General features: G+C 39.1%; 2 protein-coding genes across 3 annotated transcripts in view; one reads left to right on the top strand and one right to left on the bottom strand.

Annotated features, from left to right (window-relative positions):
- Positions 1–23,805, bottom strand: part of LOC133517388 (protein O-mannosyl-transferase TMTC1-like) — a 385,685-nt gene continuing 361,880 nt past the window's right edge. Inside the window, exons 4-14 of one of the 2 annotated variants that reach the window (XM_061850690.1) lie at positions 12,443–12,574; positions 11,753–11,926; positions 11,126–11,315; positions 10,318–10,439; positions 9,560–9,718; positions 8,523–8,636; positions 7,468–7,611; positions 5,261–5,460; positions 3,427–3,577; positions 1,867–1,996; positions 1–1,256 (exon numbers count right to left, since the gene is read on the bottom strand). In XM_061850690.1, coding sequence (XP_061706674.1) covers positions 975–1,256; positions 1,867–1,996; positions 3,427–3,577; positions 5,261–5,460; positions 7,468–7,611; positions 8,523–8,636; positions 9,560–9,718; positions 10,318–10,439; positions 11,126–11,315; positions 11,753–11,926; positions 12,443–12,574 — 1,798 coding nt within the window. In that variant the 3' untranslated portion in view covers positions 1–974. Of the gene's footprint in view, positions 1,257–1,534; positions 1,997–3,426; positions 3,578–5,260; positions 5,461–7,467; positions 7,612–8,522; positions 8,637–9,559; positions 9,719–10,317; positions 10,440–11,125; positions 11,316–11,752; positions 11,927–12,442; positions 12,575–23,805 lie in introns of both variants that reach the window. The other variant, XR_009799368.1, reaches the window with a different exon arrangement.
- Positions 12,749–14,199, top strand: LOC133517389 (uncharacterized). The gene is made up of 2 exons (XM_061850691.1): positions 12,749–13,032; positions 13,359–14,199. Exons 1-2 carry the CDS (start codon positions 13,014–13,016, stop codon positions 13,973–13,975), a joined length of 636 nt encoding a protein of 211 aa, XP_061706675.1. The 5' UTR covers positions 12,749–13,013; the 3' UTR covers positions 13,976–14,199.

Below are 23,805 nucleotides of genomic sequence, written 5' to 3' on the forward strand. Positions count from 1 at the left end.
AGTTATATCAATACTTATGATGGCTTAGTTATATCAATTCCAATATTTACAAATCGATTACAATTGAGCTATTTACATTCAAATATTTTTATATTTTATTATTTAAATGCCTGTCTGAATTTCAAGTAAATAATATTAATTGTTCCATTAACATTACATGTAACATTACACTGAATATTTAGAAGAAAATTGTAACTAGGAAAAAACAGGCGATCTTATCGCTAAAAGCAATCTTTTCTAGACAACCTTTGGGTAGCAGGAAATGAAGAACTCAATATCAAAAGTCAACAGCTAGTGCATTGCAATGCATGAAGCATATATGTAGAAATTATACTAATAAAAATAAATATATAACCTCATTGACATATATCTAAGGACGGGCCTTACGGGCACTAAGAATGGTGCTAGTTCAGTGGTGTCACTCACGAATTCGAGCCAATCGTGCAGTCTAACGCAACTAGTTGCGACCAATCGCGCGCGTGATGCGACCTCATCAACCAATCGCGTTGTGGCGTTAGACTGCACGATTGGCTCGAATTCGTGAGTGACACCACTGTACTGGCCCCATTCTCATTGGCCGTAGCCCGTATAAACTTTTTTAATATACCATAAACAGTGTTCTAATGTTACATAAGAATACTGATAACTGTGTTGTTATACAACAGACAGTCAGCAAAACTAGAGCATTTCGATTAGAGTACTATTTGACTTTTTAAATTTAATAGATAAATGCACATATTTTGCCAGCATCTTTATATAATTATTAAAATACACTGATTTACTGAGAGGTAAGGTATGCAACGACACATACTTATACATATAACTAGATTTTAAATTTTTTGTGTATGTTATGAACTTATAACTATTGCATTTTTTCCCCTAAAAGTGAAATTTCAAAGATTCCCTGCTAAAGTGACATTAAAAACACATCTTATTCGTATCTTAATAATAATAAGTACCTAACTTAACTTATTTTAATAAGTCTTTATCAAATGGTCCGACACGAAAGGGGTTAAATCCGCATCTTTTATCTCTTTTTTCCTCAAGGAGCAACTCTTTCCCGTCTCACTCTTATTATGTATGGGTTTAAATTGAGTCAATATTGATACTTTTTTGGCACTTTCATTTTGGCAACTTTTATCTTTGGCATTATTTTTAGTTTCGCTGAGAAGAGTGTTTGATTGTGCTTTTTTGTTATGTTTTTCTGCAGGATCCCGTAGTTCCAGTTGACTGTAGTCTAGGCAGGTAGATTTTGGCTGAATAAGAAAGAAAAATGTTGGATTAGGTTTTATTTTCCGTCTACCATCTCACTATCAGTCTACACTCAATTAACTTAAATTAAATTGAATTGAATCAAATCGAATCGAATCGAATAGTATCAAATCAAATCGAATCGAATCGAATCGAATCAAATCGAATCGAATCGAATCGAATCGAATCGAATCGAATCGAATCGAATCAAATGAAATCAAATCAAAGTGAATTAAATTCAATTATTTATTAATAAAGTCCTAGGGCCACGCTATGTATGTACCTGCTCGGGGTCTGTCCGGGGGCGCGCGTAGAGCGCGGCGCGGCCCTGCAGCTCGCGGCGCAGGCGCCACGCTATGTATGTACCTGCTCGGGGTCTGTCCGGGGGCGCGCGTAGAGCGCGGCGCGGCCCTGCAGCTCGCGGCGCAGGCGCCACGCTATGTATGTACCTGCTCGGGGTCTGTCCGGGGGCGCGCGTAGAGCGCGGCGCGGCCCTGCAGCTCGCGGCGCAGGCGCCACGCTATGTATGTACCTGCTCGGGGTCTGTCCGGGGGCGCGCGTAGAGCGCGGCGCGGCCCTGCAGCTCGCGGCGCAGGCGCCACGCTATGTATGTACCTGCTCTGGGTCTGTCCGGGGGCGCGCGTAGAGCGCGGCGCGGCCCTGCAGCTCGCGGCGCAGGCGCCACGCGCGCGCCCACAGCGCCCGGGCGCCCGCCGCGCGCGCGTCGCCGCGCATGGTCTGCCACCTGGAACCACCATTAGGCATATGTAAAATAGCCTCGGAATTTTGCATATATTGCAAATTTTGCATAAATTGTACCAGTGCCGGTTCACATCTATTCCAGTAGCATGCCGATCCTGTAATTGAGTAGCACTGGAATGTTACTGGCACAATGTAAACCGGCACTGGATCCCAGTGAGAATTCCAGTCCAGTGACTGGATTGATAGTCCACTTTTTGATTTTAGCTCACCCGATCCAGTGCTACTAGAATAGTGTCCTTGAAATTTTGCTTATATTCCAGTGCCGGTTCACATCTATTCCAGTAGCATGCCAATCCAGTGATCGAGTAGCACTGGAATGTTACTGGCACAATGTAAACCGGCACTGGATTCCAGTGAGAATTCCAGTCCAGTGACTGGATTGATAGTCCACTTTTTGATTTTAGCTCGCCCGATCCAGTGCTACTAGAATAGTGTCCTTGAAATTTTGCTTATATTCCAGTGCCGGTTCACATCTATTCCAGTAGCATGCCAATCCAGTGATCGAGTAGCACTGGAATGTTACTGGCACAATGTAAACCGGCACTGGATCCCAGTGAGAATTCCAGTCTAGTGACTGGATTGATAGGTCACTTTTTGATTTTAGCTCGCCCGATCCAGTGCTACTATAGTAGAATAGTATGCTTGAAATTTTGCTTATATTCCAGTGCCGGTTCACATCTATTCCAGTAGCAATAGCATGCCAAAGCAGTGATCGAGTATCACTGGAATGTTACTGGCACAATATAAACCGGCACTGGATCCCAGTTAGAATTCCAGCCCAGTGATTGGATTAATAGTCTACTTTTTCATTTTAGCTCGGCCAATCCAGATCCGACTAAAATAGTGTAAACAGCCAATTCAGTGCTAGATTAAACGTTCAATAGTGGTTAGTGAATCCGTATTGTTGTTTTTAGTAATTACTAGGCTCCAAATGGGGCAGTACAATACTTCAGTAAGAACTTAGTGACGTGGAGGATATTGCGAACTGACATTCCGATATCAAAATTATGTCCTTTTGTTATTTTTCGCTCATACATTTTCGTGTATATATTCGCGACAGCGCGAACTAGACGCGCGAACTAGACGCACGAACTAACGATAACAAAATTACAACATTTTAAGTAAGTCCATAAGTTCGAATAGGGCTCCTGCGCGATTTTTCCGCTTTTTAGCGAAACGCGCCTTCTTAACCCGGTTGTATCTACAATTCTACCCGGTGATAAGTTGTAACGCCATTGCCTACTGCCCCTCCTCTCGAAGTACGAGGAGAATAAATTATTAATTATCCGCACGGAGGGCTGCGACGCCGCGACACTCTCCACTATCGAGGGAGAGTTTCCAGGCTGTTGTGTAATAGTTTAGAGAGAGCGGTAGGAGAATACATAATGTAGAAACCTGTAGCCACAATTCTACCTGATAATAAGATGTAACGCCCTCGCCCATTGTCCCTTCTGTCGCAGTACTAAACACGCTGCCCGGAGGGCTGCGACGCCGCGACGGTCTCCGCTTGCGAGAGAGAGTTTCAAGGCGGTCATGTAGTAATTTAGAGAGATGGGTAGGAGGCCTGAAAAGATATATACATTTGGTTTTACAACTATATAACAAAGACAAAGTTATTAGGGAGGAGTTTTTGAAGTCTAAGAAAAATCGTGTTTCGAGTTGAAAGATGATCGTAGATCATCACTGTGGTTATTAAATAAAACGAATAGCGCCATCTAGCGTCATCTTCTTAAGCTGAATAATATTCGTAAATGAGTGACACAGCATTACAGTAATAATAATAACCAAGGGACTGTGAAACTACAAAATAAAAAAAAATACAAGGAAATAAAAAAGAAACTACAAATAAAAACAAAACAAAACAATCAAATTAAATAGGATAGGATAGGGTTAAATAGGTACAATCAATGAATGAAGAAGGGCGTGGTAACTACTTTAAAACACGAAATAAGTATAGAAATATATCTATATGTCAAACTATTCGATATATTGGTCTATCCGCTACTAATATTCATTGTTTCACCGATGGTTAATTATAGAATTAGCTTCTACCCGCTATCACTCTGTTTGCGTATAAAACTATATTAATTTATCATTTCCCGAGACTATAATATGTACGAGTGTGTGTATGTCCATACCAAATTACATGTGATTTATTCAGCGGTTTATGTGTGATGGACAGACAGAAACAGTTACCTTCATATTTATAAAAATATAGTTTTTTGTATGATATAGGAGGCAAATGAGCAGACAAATCGCCAAATGGTAAGCAATTACAGTCGCCCATGGACATCTGTAATACCAGAGGGTACGCACTTTCCTTGAAGTCGGTCTGGAAATACTGCAGGCGACAGTTTATTCCACAGTTTAGAATACCTCGACGTGTCTTGTTTGGTGCAGTTACATGTGCTAAAAGGAACGTTGGAAGACCGGTGGAAGCGAAAAATGTCAGCATTTGAAATCGACCTCCATGCCTGGGAAACCTTAGCTGAAGATCGTGATGGATGGCACAAGCGTGTTGTGGAGGGGAGAAGGCTATGCGACCAAGCCTGGTTTAATGCGTTAGATAGCAGAAGGTGTTGCAGAAAGCAAACCGGGGCTGGAACCTCAGGTGGCATGAGCTTTTTCTGCCAAAAATGTGGGAGGTCGTGCCGCTCACGCATCGGCCTCCACAGTCACCAGACCCGTTGTCTAAACAGCAATGCTTAAATCGTCTGCAAAAGACGTAAAGGTCTGTGATGAGCTGCTAGGCAGGAAGTTTCTGGAGAAACGCACAGGTGAGAATTGCAATTTGCAATCCATCTAAGTGGTGAGGATGGAAATATTGTCGCGTAGAGCGATGGCGGAAAGAGGCAGTAGGGATTAATCTGAAGAATTCCTCGGAGCACTCCTCGTTAGACATGGGATAGAAAATTCAGAGCGAGCTTAAATCTCTACGCAGCACCAAGGAGTCAAAGTCAAGCCGATCTGAAATATGCTGGCAACCGACAACGAAATATCAAGATAAATTATAGTATTCTGTATTACTTGATTGCTTCTAAACGCTTCTCACTGTACCCACCTTGACATTTTTCTGTTTGGCCCTATGGTTGACTGGTAGAGAATGCCATGAGGCATTAAGTCTACCTTTTTTGATGATGAAAGTTTAAATAATAATAATACCTCTAAATCGAGTCGCTCTCTGTTGAATGCGGTCCAGAGGGAGAAGCTGCATAAGCTGCATTATAGTAGGGACAATTGCACCCACCTCTGCCCTTAAACCAGTCCCCGTACAGCACATAGTGTTCCCAGTTCCTTGGTTCCAACTCCAGGAGTTTGTCCAGGATCCCCCTCTTCTGGTCCTCGTTCTTCAGCTGCAGTAGTTCTATGTAGGCCTGGACGAAGCGAGGCTCCAGGGCTAAGCAGCGTTCTATCATTTTGAGGGCGTCGGCCAGGCGGTTTTTCTTCCTGGAATCATAAGAATCTTAGTGTAAAATGTGGAAAAGATTGGCATTAAAAATGGTTGTTTGGAAAGGCCGTATTTTTTTTATTAATGCTCTATAAACTGGGTTTCACAACTAGTACAGCTTATAGAATATGCATTTTCCAACAAAAACTTGTGTGCACCTTAAAATAGCAGACACAACATGCACGAAAAAGAACAGTTACCGAATTACCTTTCATACTTAAAATGAACTATTTAGTCACTAATAATATATGAACGAAATAGAAAAAAAAGTAAGTTGAAAAACAAAAAAAAGAATTAATATAATTTTATAACTTTTAGTTTTGATTTCACTGAGGCCAAGGAACAAGAAAAAAGTCCACACTAGGTCTGATGCCAGTATATGACGTGATCATTTTACACAAAGTATATACAAAGGCTTGTCAACTTCGAGCAACACACGGAAGGGAGACGGCATTCATACTATTTCCCCTCTGCCAAAGCATAGGCACAACTGTGCTTATGGCGGTGCATGTTGTGACTCGTCCGTACACAAAAAGAGATCGAGGTTTGCATGTCTTTGACGTGTGTCATTTTCTATGTATTTGTGTCGTTATTACAGATTGGATTTTGTATGTAGTGAGTGAGAAGTGCGACTGTGTGCACGTTTCCCCCCGCAAAGAATGGCAGAATAATTTGTTCGGTAAGATATCGCTTAGGCTCCTCCCTTCCGACGTGTCGGAAGCCGGTGTTGCTCGAAGCTTGCCAATATTGGTACGACAGTGGGGGAGCGGGAACGAAGAATGAAGCACTGGTGGCCCTAGCGGTAAGAGCGTGCGACTTGCAATCTGGAGGTCGCGGGTTCAAACCTCGGGGCGTACCAATGAGTTTTTGGGAACTTATGTACCGGTCGCTTTTCGGTGAAGGAAAACATCGTGAGGAAACCGGACTAATCCCAATAGTTTAATAGGCCTAGTTTACCTTCTGGGTTGGAAGGACGACGGAAGTCGCTTTCGTAAAAATTAGAACCTACGCCAATTCTAGGGACTACTTGCCAAGCGGACCCCAGGCTCTCATGAACCGTGGCAAAATGCCGGGACAATGCGAGGAAGAAGAAGCGTGGGAGAGAGAGTATGCTTTTTTGTTGTACAGGCGACAGCCCGTACGAGGTACTACCAACTTGAGAGTCATAGGGCAACTCGTATTTCTCAGAACCAGAGGGAAAGGTCTCTTCCTTCTTTCCTCTACCGACCTTGTGTAAATGGAGTAACGCAAGAGTTAAAAGCGACTAAAGAACTTGTCGGCACTCCGGCATCGCTTCATGGTAGGTATTCCACAAATAAGGACGAAGCGTTTCGCTTCAACATTCCTTATGCGAGCTGCCAAGGAGTGGAATGCCCTGCCCGAGTCTGGGTTTCCGCAAGAGTACAATCTGGATCTCTTCAATGCTAGAGTATTTATGTATCTCATAGGTAAGCGTGCTCCACCGCAGACTATATCATCACTTTCCATCAGGTGAGATCGTGGTTAAACGCCTGCCTATCCTCCATAAAAAAAAAGTGTAAACCTTTCTTATACACGGTCTTCTCCATAGTCAATGACCACATGTTTTTTTTTTATTCTTTATTGTTTACTTAACTTTAAGTCTAGTTTATATGTATGTACCTACTCTCTCTTTTCTTTGTCGGTCCATCATTACTGGGGATCGTGACCATTTGGTTTTGCAGCTTATGTCTACAACGAGCTGCAGAATTGTATTCGCTGGCTGTACAAATTTATACTGTATATTCAGTATTTATTTTATGCACATTTTGGCTCCTGGAAATACTATTGTGGCTACAATACTATACGTCACTACTTTGAAAAAAAACTCGTATCTTGTTCTGTCTGTCAAAAGAAAAATGTAGTAACTATGTGTGGGATGCATGTGGGATGCATACAGATACAGAGTTACTTTACTGCGTTTCAACTTTGAGGAGCAGTGTGAGATACGAGATTTATTCAAAGTAGTGACGCTGACGAATACCTACCTGTATAGTTTGGCAAGATTATAGTGCGCATTGACATGATCCCTGTTGTATTTGAGCGCCTGCAGGAAGTGGTGCTCGGCCCGGCCTGACGCGATCACCAGGGTGCCTAGGTTGTTGTGTGCGCTGGCATAACTAGGCCACAACCTGGAAGAAAGAAAGAGCGTTTTTAACGTTAACGCCAAACTAAAAGTAAAACAACTATCGAAATGACAGGCGTGAACAAAATTCACATGGGCATTTCCATAAATTATTTTGTTTTCTATTGACATTAGTGATAAGTAATTGCTATCTTGACCACGCTTCCTGAGGCGTTTGGAAATTGCGGGAAACTTTCTCTGGCACTCTGATTATGCCCTCATTGGATTAAAATAGAAAGATGCTCGCAACGTGAACTTCGGTGTTCGCGGTAGCCCCTCAGGTCAGTGAGAGCGTCATTTGTGGGCTTTCTGGTGACTGATGGTAGCCCATTTTCTGGCAGTCTAATAATAAGTTGATCAGGCCGATGGTGGTCGGGCCTTCTGTTTAGTAGTGCCCTCCCTAGTGGAAACATAGTTCAGAGCCGGTAACTGCTGCCAACTTTTAGTATTTTGTTGGGCATACTATTACTACTGCTGTGACCTGAAGTGGATCTTGGCCTCTGACACCAAAGACCACCATGCTTCTCTGTCCAAAGCCGTTTCTGTCCAGTCGACGGCGCCGAGTTCGCTAAGGTCTTTTTTTTCACTTCGTTTCTCCAGCGGTACTTAGGGCGTCCTGACGGTCTTCGGTTATTTAGAACTCCAAAGTACGGACTTCAGAGTTTCAGACTGCACGATCTTCACCCATCGAACTACGTAACTGCTGCCAACTTTTAGTATCTTGTTGGGCATGGTATTGGTAATAATTGGTGGCGGGTTCTGGCCCTGAAATATTTCTAGATAGCTCTTCGATGGTTTCTCATAAGATATAAATACTAATAGCGTCGTGTTGTACAAGTTATATTTCTTCAATGGCTTGCAGTTAAACTGTACAGTGATAACGGCGTTTTACTGTGTGTGTACTGTACTATGACTTACTTCAAAGCTTCCTTATAATGTTTGATAGCATTTTCTTGTTGCTCCTTGTCTTTCAAGAAGTTTGCGAAGTTGTAGTGCAGTTTGGCGTTGTGCGGTAACACCGCCAAGTCCGCCCTGTAAAATATAAAGAAAAGTTAAATAACTACACGTTTTAGAAGAGACCACTTGGCCACCTTGAAAGGATGGGTGACGATCGGGCACCCAAAAGGGCCTACTTGGGCCGACCAACTGGGCGCCGTCCTATTGGTTATCCTAAATATCATTGGGCGGATAGAGAGAGGCAGAACTCCGTGAGCTCGGCGTCAGCGAAAGCTGGCGCGAGTCCGCTTTGGACCGAGCAAAATGGCGTGCTCTTGTTTTGGAGGCCAAGACTCATTTTGGGTCATCACGCCAGCCAAGTAAGTAGGTAAGTAAGTAAGAAGAGACGACTGAGGTGGTTTGAGATGCCCGAGATGCACAATTACACATGCGTGTATCTAATGGAACGGACTCGTCTACCACGTCAAATCCTGCTAGGGGAGGTTGCAGATGCAAAAAGACCGGTCGGGTCGCCGCATTAAAGATTGCGTCAAGCGGGATATAATTGCTTTTAATATCTCATGTAACCAATACCAAAAACTGCCCGAAGACCGACCCATGTGACATCGACATGATGGTCAATGCAAGCACGACGATGCCTGGTTTGCCTATTTAAAAGAGAAACGCATGAGGCGAGACACGAGCAGGCCTACTCCCCCCCCCCCCCCTACACCTGGTGAGCACACACCTGCCGTATGCTCACAACCCTCCTTAAAATTTACGAGTCAGTAACTGTCAAAAGAAAGCCGACATAAGAAATAAATTCATAAGAAAGTGTACCTCAAAAGTGACTCCCTAGTCCTCCAATCCTAGTTCCTCATGATAGTTCTTGCTGCGAAGCTGGTAGCTAAGATCACTGTTTTGACCACCAGCAGACGATCTGAGCGACGCCAGAGTAACCTACTCTACTTACCTCCCTATCACTCGAATATGCAAGAGCGATAGTGGAAGATACATACCTCAAAAGTGTCTCCCTTGTTCTCCAATCCTGGTTCCTCATGATAGTTCTTGCTGCGAAGCTGGCAGCCAAGATCGCTGCTCCGACCAACAGTAGACGACGGTCAGAGCGACGCCAGAGCAGCTGAATACCGTAGGCTGTAAGGATCACTGAGCCCACGCTGAAAGCAAAGGCTTTAATTAGTTCCTAAAGCAAAAACAAACATCTGTTCCCACCACTAACCCAAATAGTTATTGAAATTGTTTACTGTACTCTAATGCAATGAATTTTTAATTTAAGATAGTTTTCCAACTGCAAAACTTTTTTAATGGTATATGGAGCAAGCAGAAAAATTGCCTGATGGTAAGAAATTACCGTCGCCTATGGACACCTGCAATACCAGAGGAGTTGCAAACACGTTGCCGGAATTTAAGATTGGAAAACGCTTTTTTCTTGAAGATTTGAAGCTCGTATCGGTCTGGAAATACTGTCTTCATTACACAGTTTAAGTTTCACGGATTAGGCGATAAGTTTATTTTATATTTAAAGGAAAATTTGAAAAATTTACGGCAGAACTTAAACCCACGATTTCTGCAATCTGTGCATCAATCAGTCAATCGTGGTGTGGTTCGAGTCATGCCGGAAGCTTAAACTTTTCCATTTTTCTATTACTATCAAAGTTTGTGAACTATGTTTTTTAGAACACCGGTCTAAGTAGTTTGTAATATCGCTCGCAGACGTATCTAAAAAAAAATGATAAGTTGTTAATCAATAAAATACCTTGGCAGATACAGTACTCTCTCAGCAACCACGAAGCCGACAGTCACCAGCAAGTTCGACGCCGGCAGGTACGGTATCACCAGCAGCATCAGGCCAACTGCAGCAGGGGGGTGTCTTTGGAGCTGCAAAGAAATAATTGGCTTCTTAATTAAACTGAAAGTAAATTGTGTATAAATAATAAAATACAGTTTTTTTATAAGTGTGATGTGTGGACTTTATATCCACAGTTCACTGGTTTATATCTGGTTCGAAGGACCACTAAAGCTGAATGTATAATACAGCTTGCAGCTTTTCAGAATTTAGAAACTTATATTACGTTTCTTTTAAAATTGTATATGGTCAAGTCAATATTGTTATGAAAATATAGATGTTTTAGTGTTGTCACAGTTAAAACTTAATAATAAATGTGGCTAGTTCAGACACAATTATATTCTCTATAATTATGTACAAACTAAAAAAAAAAACAAAATATCTCAAGTCACCAACATCGATAGAGCAAACATTTATTGAAAATCCACTTATGAATGTAACTCCATTATATGAATATAAATCCACGACAACAGTGTCGTTCTTTGTTCTATTCATGGGCTAAAATCGCAAACCTCATAACCTCATAAAAGAAGTTTCTTTTAAAGGACGTTAGAATTTGGTCATTTAAGCCATAATACCTAAAGTGTCAAACCTCTTTTTGGAGGGAAGAGAGAGGTTTGCCATTTTAGCCGACGTCATCTATCGTATCTTATTCCAGCTCTGCACAGCCTAACCTAAATATGAGCAGAAATCAAAAGGAATGATAGAGTATCTTTACCTCCAAATCTATCCAGCATTTATACGATAGTGCTATCAGCACAATCAGGGCAGCAACCGTAAGAAGATTCCTAGGGTCCCATCCGCTGGTGACCAATGGAACGGAGCCCATCTGCCAGTCGTGGCTGAGAGTCCACGGGCAGAGAAGTAGCCACCAGTTGAACGCCGCCAGGTAGCAGAACGTCATTAGTCTGGAAATTGAGAGATTAACGATGAGAAACAGCATTAAGATTTCTTTAGCTGACGCGAACAGATTCGATATACGATGCGATTTGAAGCCAATTGTGGATTTATCTAGCACTAGGAACGAGATACTGAATAAAAGAAATGCATGTTTTAATCGTTGATATCTAACAATCAACAGCAATATATTTTTACGATTATTCACTCACCTAAGTAAAAAAGACCGGACAGCTGCTGAGACACTGTTCTTTCTTATGCTATTTGTATCTAATGTTGCTTTTTGATTATATATCATGAAATAATTAGGGTTTAATGTTCTCAGGTGTGATTATATCTTGAGGAGAGAAGGCAAGTAGTTAACCTTGAAGATACCTCTTGGCTAATCCTGGTTGTCTCTAGAAGCAGAATCCCTTCCAGTCTTGGTGAAACAAAATAAAACACTAACCTGACCAGGAATGAAGGATGGAATGCTGGTGGATTGTCTTGCGGTGAGAACGCAGGCAGCGAACCCTGCAGAAGAGCAACTCTGGCTGTCGCCAACAGTACCAGTCCTGCTAACGCAATACTGATGCGCGCGCACGCGTCGCCTTTCCAACGCCATTTCACCATGAGAGAACATCTGGAATTAGAGAGAGAATGCTTTGAGAAAATTTGTACAATGGGATACGTATATAACTTCCATGTTATTTTTGTCAGGTATTTCTTTTTCCAATTTTTCATTTTCACCAAACGAATTTTATTTAAAAACAATTTTTCGAAGATTTATAGATATAATAGATAGAAGCTATGACTTTATTTTAGATAACGAAAACCCTTTCGCAAACCCTATGGATTTTGATAAAACGTGTTCATGTTAATATGTATCAAACGCCAACATGCTGAGGGCCGCCAGAACAACTCTCCACTAAGCCCATTATGGAAAACACTAAATAGAGGAGGTGTTACCTACCAATAGGAGCAGAAAGATTCTTGATTGGAGCGAGCGCAAAAAACGGCACAACAGCCCTCTTCAAACTCTAAACAACCTGGTCAAGATTGCAGGTTGATCCTGGTCAGGATTGGTGGTTTGAGGTTCTTGGATAAGGGCTGTGATGTTCAGCAGTAATAATATACTCGTAAGGTGATGAATGTTTACCTTGCTCCAGGCCAACTCTTGTACAGATCCAAGACTATATTGACCAGCAACGCAGTAAGGCCTGTCTCTTTTGCCAACATGCTGAGGGCAGCCAGAACAACGCTCCAGCAGGCGCGGTAACGGTTGGAGCATCTGCAATATAATATAAATTTTGTTTACTTATTTATTTTATTAACGTTATTGCCCAATAAAAATTACATGGAGATTTTTAAAATGATATTAGGTGGTTAACGAGCAGACGTATCGCCTGATGGTAAAAGATTATCATCACCAATGGATACCCTCAACACCAGACGGGTTGGGCGTTGCACGGTGGGCTGGCCTTAGGCCATAACTCAAAAAAATGCATGTTGTATTTTTTGGTTTCCAATGACTGAATATTATTAGCTAATAAGTGTACTTTTATCAGGTATAAATAGATCCCGCATAACTAATTACTTTCATTCTCTAACAATCCTTGAAAGTTAACGCAACTCCCGTTTGTACGCGCTCTCTTATCAAAGGCTCATTAAGTGAACGTCATTAGTAGTGAATTCCTGAGGCAATAGTGATTTTAGTGATTATTATTAATATGGAGCTTAAAGAATCAGGTATGTTGTTTCATTTTATATACAAAGTATAATTTTTTCATTAAACGTATATTTATTATAATAGGTCTACGAGGTAGCAAAAAGTCATACAAACAGGATTAGAATATTTTGTTTACTTAAACTTCTAGTTATGTTTCGAATGAATTCTAACATTGAAAATAGTATTGTTTTGAAGCTTGATATCTCTAGATTAACGGCCATAAAAGATTATCTGCAGACGCCTGCGGCTTTGATAGTTACAAGACTACTACGCTTCGGTAAGCGAACGCGTAGCAGCTCTACGAAAATATTACGAATGACAATTCACCTTTTTTTTCTTTTTTCAGATGACATGTACATCGCATCATTTACAAGAGGATTTATATTCGAACAATGGCTACCTACGAGTGGTTCAGATATTGAAAGACGTCGTCAAGTGGTGCAATATTTAATACAAATGGTACCAAATGCAGAAAATGTGGATACAAGTAATTTGAATAACGTCGTCACGTATATTTGCAATCGAATCCTGGTTTTTTGGAAATCTTCTGGGAGAAATACCACCGGCATACAGCAGAGCCTTATCGAAAGGTGCGGAACCATTTTGGAATGTATATCGTCTGGATACAAAATAAATGTACAAAAATTTCAGGAATATGCCGTAGAAAGTGCAGAACAACTTTTGAATGCCTACAAATGGTATCCTTTGCCTGCATCCGTCCATAAAGTACTTTTGCATGGTGCAATTATAATAGAAAATGCTCTGGTACCTATTGGTGAACTTTCCGAAGAAGCTGCAGAATCAAACAATAAAAATATAAAGTTCTTTCGGCGTAACCATACAAGAAAAATGTCTCGAGATGTCACCAACTCAGACCTTATTCATAGGTTACTTCTGAACTCCGACCCAGTCATCAGTTCCAGTAGGAGATTACCTCGAAAAAAGAATCAACACTCTCCTTAGAAGCATTAAGTTTGTTAGATTGTAAAGAATAGCGTAGATTTGACTTTTACTTATACAATTTTACTTTTTGTTTTCCTTTATTAATTTTCTGTGGTAGGCTAGAAAAATATTGTTTTTATTACTATTTTATTTACAAGATTTATTTAACTTTTACATATATTTGTTCTTTAGTATATATTATACGAAATAAAAGTTTTTTTTACTTATTTTCTGTTAATAAATAGTTATAAGTAACATACACATTTAAGGACTTACTAACTTTAATTCTACATGTATTAATCTGAATTTTTGGTTAGTTTTTATTTAACTATGCTTGTCTGTTAGCATAATAGGTATATTATAATATTATACATACACATATTTTATTAATGTATTAGTATTAAAATGTAAATAATGTTAACATAGATATTTAAGAATTAACTTTAATATTATTAAGAGAATGACTTTTTTGTTAGAATTTATGAATATATTTTGCATGCAATATACCCTAACACGTTTTTTTTTAATATACTACCTACTGAATAATTGTATTTAAAGAAAAAGTAGAAGAAATCAGGAAAAATCATAAAATATTAGTTATGGCCGCCTTCCCTTGGCGCGCAGCCCACCGTGCGTTGCCAGCCTTTAGGATGGGGGTACGCTCTTTTCTTGAAGGTTGAAGGACTTGAAGGTCGTATCGGTCCGGAAATACCGCAGGCGACATCGTCGGTAGATTGATTGTAGTAAGAGCTTAAGAGGCTGTCAACACCCAATGTCCTTGAAATTAATGTTACTTAAACAGTTTTTTAAGAAAGACTTTTTGTTTTAGTCAAGTAAGAATATATGTTCATATTAATTATATTTCAAAGACCGTGGTTGTACTCGATACACGATTGAACGAAATCGGCTCGATAGAAAATAATTGCAAAGATTGGTCTTAAAATTACAATTAAACGGTTTTATGTCTTTATTGTTTTGACTTATGGGTCTGCAATTAAAATCACAATTTCAAAACATTTATATCTAAACCGTGGTTGAGTAAAATATTACACTAATAATCCACTCTTTTTAGGGTTCCGTAGCCAAATGGCAAAAAAAGAAACCCTTATAGATTCGTCATGTCCGTCTGTCTGTCCACCGCATTAAGATGTTTACACAAAAATAGAAAAAAAAAACATTAAATTTTGGGGGTTCCCCATACTTAGAACTGAAACTCAAAAAATTTTTTTTCATCAAACTCATACGTGTGGGGTATCTATGGATAGGTCTTCAAAAATGATATTGAGGTTTCTAATATCATTTTTTTCTAAACTGAATAGTTTGCGCGAGAGACACTTCCAAAGTGAAAAAAAGTGTCCCCCCCCCCTGTAACTTCTAAAATAACAGAATGAAAAATCTAAAAAAAATATATGATATACATTACCATGCAAACTTCCAACGAAAATTGGTTTGAACCAGATCTAGTAATTAGTTTTTTTAATACGTCATAAATGGTACGGAACCCTTCATGGGCGAGTCCGACTCGCACTTGGCCGCTTTTTATTTAAATATTTTTCTTATTATTCCCTTGCCCAGGCCCAGTAACATGCGACAGTGCTATCTCATTTACTCCGATACAAATAGACAGTGTGCGTGCTTTAGGTATTGACAGCCTCTTAAATTATACATATTACGAATTATGAGCATTTGCTCCATTTAACCTAACTATAGATCGTGTCATTCACGACGACGCATGCCTTGAGTTGTATTGTCATGTTATAAAGGTTACATTTGACAAATCTGCGCGTCATCGTCATCTACATTATATGCAGAGTCATTCTAGAGTGTTGCAGAGTGGATGTCATTCCAGATATAGGCTACGGAGGCTGCTTACCATCTGGCGGGCCGTATGCTTGTTTGACACCGACGTAGTATACAAAAAAAAAAAAAAAAAGAAAAAAAAAAAAAAAAGAGTACACTGACACTTTTAGTCGTACATTCAGATATTAGAGCGTTTTTGTACAAATATAGGGACTTATGACTGAAAGTAACTTTAATTTGCGTAGTGTCATGCTATATTTTTCAAACAACTGTCAGCTTACTCTTCCTAATTCTGGGATTGATATACATTTCGCTACAGAAAATACTCGTAGTCCAAAAATTATGCATAAGAAAAAAAATGTTACACTGCCTTACAATATCGGATTGCGCCCTAAAAAGTATTAAACAAGATTACAGTCTTCAAATTTGCGTTTCTCCAGAAACTTCCTGCCTCTCACAGGCTGAACTGTGGAATGAACTGTCGCGCGATGGACTAGGCACTCTGACCTTAAACGGGGCGCAACACAATTTAATGGCAAACCTTAAGTCGGAATCTACCAAGGTCGCAGCGGTCGGAAGCCTCGTCGCCGACCGTGTAGTAGAGAGTTTATAGATGCCATGCATCAAGCATTGAACACCGCACATCGCTTCCGTTATTCCATGCCACACAAAGCGCTGGTGGCCTAGCGGTAAGAGCGTGCGACTTGCAATCCGGAGGTCGCGAGTTCAAACCCTGGATCGTACCAATGAGTTTTTCGGAACTTACGTACGAAATATCATTTGATATTTACCAGTCGCTTTTCAGTGAAGGAAAACATCGTGAGGAAACCGGACTAATCCCAACAAGGCCTAGTTTACCCCTCTGGGTTGGAAGGTCAGATGGCAGTCGCTTTCGTAAAAACTAGTGCCTACGCCAAATCTTGGGATTAGTTGTCAAGCGGACCCCAGGCTCCCATGAGCCGTGGCAAAATGCCGGGACAACGCGAGGAAGAAGATTCCATGCCACACATAAATTTCGTAACAGCCATTACAGCACTCATTCAATTGTTTACCTTACTGCCGAGTAATAAATTTCTCGCACATGAGAGGAGGCCTGTGCCCAGCAGTGGGACGTATATAGGCTGAATTATTATTATTATTATATTTAATAAATTTTTAATTCCAATTTTTCAATGGGCAGCGTTATGTCAAAATAAATGTTTATTGCCTTAAGTTCTGAATTTCTATGATAGGGGGGGGGGGGGGGGGGGGATATAGCGGCCATCTCCATATAAAATACTACTCATCCATTGTTTTGTATTAATACTGCTGCTATCCTAGGAAACAGAGCTTAACTGTAAAAATCAATCTGACCCAAAGCGAGTACAAAATAGTGGTTACCCTTGGAATCAACTTCTTGCAATGCATATTGAAGTATAGTTTAGAAGACAAAATCATCCTCAAGCTATCCTGTAGACAGGTGCCCTTCAAGTAAATATTACATATATCCCTATGGGTCGAAGTGTATCCGCAAGGGCCCCCGGTAATTAGAAGATAAGATAAGAAATATTACAGGGTGATTAATGAGACGTGAGCAATTAGTAAACGGATCGTTTATGGTCATATTTATGTATAAATTACTTGATAATTTTGATTTAATTTAACTAATTATATTAATTTAATTTAATTCGTATTTTTTAATTTATATATATTTTAATTTAATTTTACTAATTTATATGACAATATTTTAAATGTTTGTTGTTTTGTGTTTATTATATGGATCTTGTCCGAAATATATATTTTTTTTTATAACAATCACACAGGACTGGGATTAGTGGCGAGCAGTCACCGTGTTGGAGGCCAAGACACACTTTGGGTCGCTGCGCTAGAGGAGTAAGTAATGCAGTGAAAACATAGAGAATTTAGTCAACTAAATTTACCTACTGCTATTTTTCGAGATAGCACTAAAACCCTTAAAATAGGCCAAAGATATATTATATCGCCATCTATTCGAGCATACATTTTCCTCGAGGTCCCTTTTCTTTCTTTTACTATATCTATCATAAAATAATAATAATAAATAGTGAAATAATTCCCTGACTCCTTTCCATAAGATTGATCAAACATATCTAATTTATAATTATCTCGATAGACATGCCTCTAGATCTTTCCTCAAATTCGTTAAATCCGCTTGGGAAGTACAGTCACGGACTTTAATTGCTGAGCCGTTTATTGTTCAAGCTAATTTGGTTGAACAGTCAAGTGCAAAAATATGTATCGAATAAATCGTCTCATAAATATGGTACATGAATGAATGAATGAATGAAATGAAATGAATGAATGAATGAAATGTATTTATTTGTCAGAATATGGTACATTGATTTGATCTTAAATTAGAATTAGTGCTTTCATATTCTACCGTGAAGGCGGTGATGTACAAATATTTTTACTTATATCTAATTCTTAAATCTATATTTTTGGTTTACACAAAATACCTACGAAATCAAAACTAGGAACAATCAAACAAATAAACTATGAAACTAATCACTATGGTCCAGAAACTCGTTAACACTATAAAAACAATGCTTGTGTAGGTAATAATCTAAATACTTTTTGAATAATGTTGTTGGTTTGTTTTTTATATCATCAGGTAATTTATTGTAAACTTTTATTGCCATAAAGTAAGCATTTTTTTGGAACAATACTACTACACGCTCTTATCACACTGGAATAAGATGCTATGGGACATATTTTTGAGTAAGATGTGTACACCCATATTTTTACATACACTTGACTGTAATACTAACGGTATGAAAATATCCAATGTAAAGTAAACCCTAAACGATTAAAGCCCGTGACTGTCTGTACAATGCGATTTTCTAATAACACGTGTTTAACTTGTAAAATCCCCTTTGCTGGAAGTTAAAACGTCAGTTGAAAACTACGTGACTTCTCCGCTAAGCCGGGACAGTAACGATTTTAAATCTCCTGATTAAAAAGTTGGAGGAAAAAATCTCATAAATATCGAACTAATTCCATTTAGTGCTATTTTCGCAGGCGTTTCACTAGTGCCGGGAAACAGTCGAGTCTTTTAAAGCTTGAACATATGGCTCTGAGATAGTGTCTAATCTTATACCGGGTGTTTCTTGTAACACGAGCAACCCGGACTTGGACCCGGGTACGTCCTGGACCAGGGTACGTCCTTAAACTACGTCCAAAAGAGAGGTATGGGCATTGTGAATTTCATCTCGCTTTGTGTGGTAGGGCACAGCCAGTGGATGTCATTCCAGATCTAGAGCAGAGCCCAACTGGGGAAGTACCTCCACCTTACAGAAAACCGCAGCCAAATAACACTAGACCCTGCTCATAGTGTTGTGTTCCTGCCGGTGAGTAAGGTTGCCAGAGCTCAACGAGGGGGGGGGGGTTTAGGGTCGGCAACGCGCATGTAACTCCTCTGGAGTTGCAGGCGTACATAGGCTACGGAGACTGCTTATTACCATCAGGCGGGCCGTATGCTTAAAAAAAAAAGAAGCAAATAATTAAAACATATATTATACGCCTCAAATGATGACACTTTAGTTCAATAACTTTTAAAAGTTATGAAGTCTTTAGATCCTTTATTTATCTCTTAGGCTAGACTTTTTACAATATGTATATAAAAGTAAAATATAAAAACACAAAACAATACAAAATATATAAAAACATACTTAATAAAAAACATAACCAAGGGTACCGCCAGCAGCGGAGCGGGGCCCAAGCTGCCGGTGGTCAGGGCCGCAGAGAGAGGAACCGGCGGACTATCCGCGCCGTGTCCAAGATCACCGCCTTCTGCATCTGACCCTTGATCCAACCACCTAGCGAGTCTCTCAAGGTGTTGGTTGAAAGTCTTTAGATTATTATTAGTAGTATTACTAGTATTAAACTCTTTATTGTACAAAAACACATAATTAAAGTACCGTACAATTAGGGAAAGCTTAGTACAAAGGCAATTTATCCCTTTAAGGGATCTCTTCCAGTAAACCTTTGAGTAGATGAGAAGAGAGTGAGAAGAAGGTGACAAATGCAGCAACATGCACAAAAAAATACTTATTAGTAACTTTTCAAATAAAATAAATATTGTCTTCAATGTGCGCCGTCATAGTTGTAATTAACGTTGCTTGTCATGCTTTAAACATAACTAAATTCACAATAGGATTGCGTATTAGGATTACGGTTAAAGTATAATAATAATCAAAGCATAAGTTATTTTTAAAAGTCGCTGAATAAATGTTGGTCAGTTTGGAGAGTACAGCCTGCAGTTTAATTTATTGCTCCTATTATAGGCAACCCGCCCTGGTTTCGCACGAGTAGTAAAGCGAGATTTTTTCCGACATCATTAGCAAACACCGTCATATATCAAGCAATTTACACAAAACAAATTATACAGCTTAACTTTGGGTAGGTGAAAACCGCATAATAATCTCTTAAGTGGTTTTTGAAATTATCGCGAACATACAGACAGACAAACGCGGCAGGAAATAACATGTCAGTACGTCCGGTCATGTCAACGAATCAATCCAAAACACAGTTTATTTATTGGAATGCCACGTAATCTTTTTTTGATTATTGTATTTTTTTTGCATATTTTACAATCTTTCTTGGCTTTGTGATAAAATCATTTACCCTTCATTCTCGATAGAAGATGGATCTAGTGAGAATTTTTTGTTCGTTAGATCCAACTTCCGGCCGATGGATCTAACGAGAACTTTTTTTAGTAATAGATCCAGTTTAAATGACAAATGGATCTAGTGGGACTTTTTTTTATCGCAACATCCAATCTTGTATCAATCAAAAAATCTCTACCTTGTTAATTCTACTTGAATTAAACGATAGATCCAATATCATTGTGAGCGCTGGTGGCTTAGCATTTTGGAAACAAGAAAAACATTTCTCACTAGATCCATTTTGGATCTATGGACTGGATCTATCGAGAATGAAGGTCATTTACAACTGCGAAAGTTTTCTTCTTGTTTACATCGGTCACGTCCGATGATTTTCCACGTCGGTTAACAAAGAGTCTCCTTGCCAGTAAACAACCGCTTATAAACTAAAATGTTGTCTCTCCAATTGACAGAAATGTCAAGATGACGGATTATCAGTTATCAAAGGTTTGCTAAATTTGACAAACGTATATCAATAACACTATTTGTCTACAACAGTCTTTAAATGCATGAAATCATTTTCAGGTTGCCTCGACGTTTGCCGACACCGAATTAAGTTCGACACAGAGATTACCAATCTTCATCATTCCATTGTCTGTGCCCGTTTTATTCTCCAACCCCCATTGAACTAGAATTGTCCTATTTTTGTCACCGAACGCCCCTTGTTTCCCAATAGTTCTATCAATCATTCTCTATTCGCTTTCTATTCGCTTTTCTCTATTTTCAACGCTTAAATTTCCGGATTCCACCCTGTATAGCAGCGTTTCTGTTTTACGCTTTGTTTAAATGTCAATTGGATTTTAAACTTTATTGCCTGAGATATATGGGTGTGTTTTGAATAAATTGATATACGTCTGGTTATTTTATACGTGTACGATTTTTGGATCTCGCATAGTTTACGAAATAAAATAACAACGGGTTGCACTCCGGGAGTGCCGGCAGAAGAGAAAACTTGAATATTAACGTTGTGCATTTTTGATATTTTGGAATGGTTAGGGAATAATTTTGCACGAATTGCTTTAATTATCAGTATAAAAGTACTATCATTTATGTGGTCAAACACAATACTTCTTCTCCAAGTCTCCAACGCCGCGTCGGCGGTCTACTGGCTTCAGTGACATTGTAACAGTTTTTCGATCAGGTCACGTGTCCGTCTTACGAATTTTTAATCTGACGAATCTGTCGATCACGTGACCTGTCGCGAGTTTAACATTTTTCCCCATCACAAAAAGTGCACAGCGCCGCTAAAGAAGTTTTCACTTCAAAAAATATGCTTGTGTCAAAAGGGTTTTGTTGTTTAGGGTATTGTACCCGGAAGGTGACATTTAAATGTTGGATTTATACTTTATATATGGGTATATTTAAAGTAAATGGTAACACGTCTGGTTATTTTATACCTACGTGTGAAAGATTTTTGAATTCATGAAATAAAATATATGCTTGTGTTAAAAGGGTTTTGTTATTTAGGGTTTTGTATCCGGAAGGAGACATTTAAATGTTGGATTTATACTTTATATATGGGTATGTTTTAAGTAAATGGTAATACGTCTGGTTATTTTATACCTACGTGTGAAAGATTTTTGAATTCATGAAATAAAAAAAAATGCTTGTGTTAAAAGGGTTTTGTTATTCAGGGTTTTGTACCCGAAAGGTGACATTTAAATGTTGGATTTTATACTTATTAATGGGTGTGTTTTAAGTAAATGGTAAGTATACGTCTGCTTGTTTCATACGTCTGAAAGATTTTTGAATTAATGAAATAAAAAAATGCTTGTGTTAAAAGGGTTTTGTTACTTAGCTTTGTGCCCGGATACTTTCCGGGCACAAAGCCCATTTCATGAGATTATGGCGTATCCTATAAATAAATATTTTGTATGACTTAATGCTACTTTTATTAGTATCATTCACGAAAACGTGTGTCTTGACTCGTAATCACATGTTATTAAAAGTTAGATTTGACAAATATGCACGTCATCCTGAATGATACGAACTATATCCATTTGAACAAAATACATACGTCTGAAAATATCAAGAAAGCCTTCGTAGACAATACAATACAAAGGTTTAAAAGTAAATAAATATATTAGCCGAGAGTAGGGAATGCAACCGAGTAATGAAAAAACCGAGTATCGAGTTTAACCGTCGGTTTTTAACCGATGCAAAACCGAGGTCGAGTTCGGTTAAAAACCGCGGTTTCGAGTTTTTATTTTTTCATTAAAAATCTAACTTTTTGAAGCTAGGTATCAAGTCAACTATTTACGGTATCATTTAAGGTATATATGTGGTTACCTAGGAAGTAACAGTAACAGGTAGGTTTTTTTTCGCAGATTTTTTTAAGAAATTAAGTTTCCTAAAGCAATATTTGTATCAACGTCCAGTACCCCTAGTGTAAATTTGATCGACATCATAACGTGACGAACGCGTTTGCGTTAAGTCTCATTTTGTATAGGATTTTGAGTTTCCAAAACGTCCCGCTTGGCGCGCTCTTTCTAAATCCAATACAAAATGACACTAAACGCAAACGCGTACGTCACGTTTCGAAATCGAATTTATTTACACTAGGGGTACAGGTCTGATGATTTCCAATCGACAATTAGTAAAATAAACATGTTGAATCAAATTAGTCAAATCGGCCCGAGAGCAAGAACATCCTAAAATAGATAAAGGATCGGCCAAATGCGAGTCGACTCGCGCCCCAAGGGTTCCCTACTTTGCACATTTTTACAATCTCAAAGTTACATATGTGTAAAAAAACCTTATTTTGGTGTTACACTGTTAAAAAAAATACGCTTGTTTGCGTATTTTCTGTAAAAAAGGTTTTCTATCAATTTAGCGCAAACAAATATTTGAAAGTAAATAGATGCGCACATATTTATGTAGTAATAGTGTGTAGTGACTTAATAAAATGAAATCGTTTTTTGTATGGAAACCAAACCACCTTAAAGCCAAGTTTCATGTGTATGAACGTAGTAGGTAGGTATGTACCTACCTACTGAATTGGACGCCAAAGCCAAATACACCAAGCGATATTTTGTTCCGCGAACTTCGAAACCCTATACAAACTGCAACGAACGTTCCTAAACACAACTTATTACGACAAAGCTCTACACAACGACTGATTCCCATTGAAAATGTTCAGTAGTTACTACCTTTTCAAATCACGGAATAACTTAATAAGACAAAGTCCTACAAAGGTTCCCTTTCTATTAGAAATGGTCGGTTCTTACTTCTGTTTAGAACCCTGTAGAAGTTTCTCGGTCAAACCGCGAGTTATTTCTAAGCCGAACAAAGCTCCTAAACTGCCAAGGCACGAGGGAAATGTGGCCAAGTTTTCTATATGTGAGGTGTTTGCAACGTGCGAGTAACTTGATT

The sequence above is a fragment of the Cydia pomonella genome, chromosome 4, assembly GCF_033807575.1.
Source record: "Cydia pomonella isolate Wapato2018A chromosome 4, ilCydPomo1, whole genome shotgun sequence".
Classification (NCBI taxonomy): domain Eukaryota; kingdom Metazoa; phylum Arthropoda; class Insecta; order Lepidoptera; family Tortricidae; genus Cydia; species Cydia pomonella.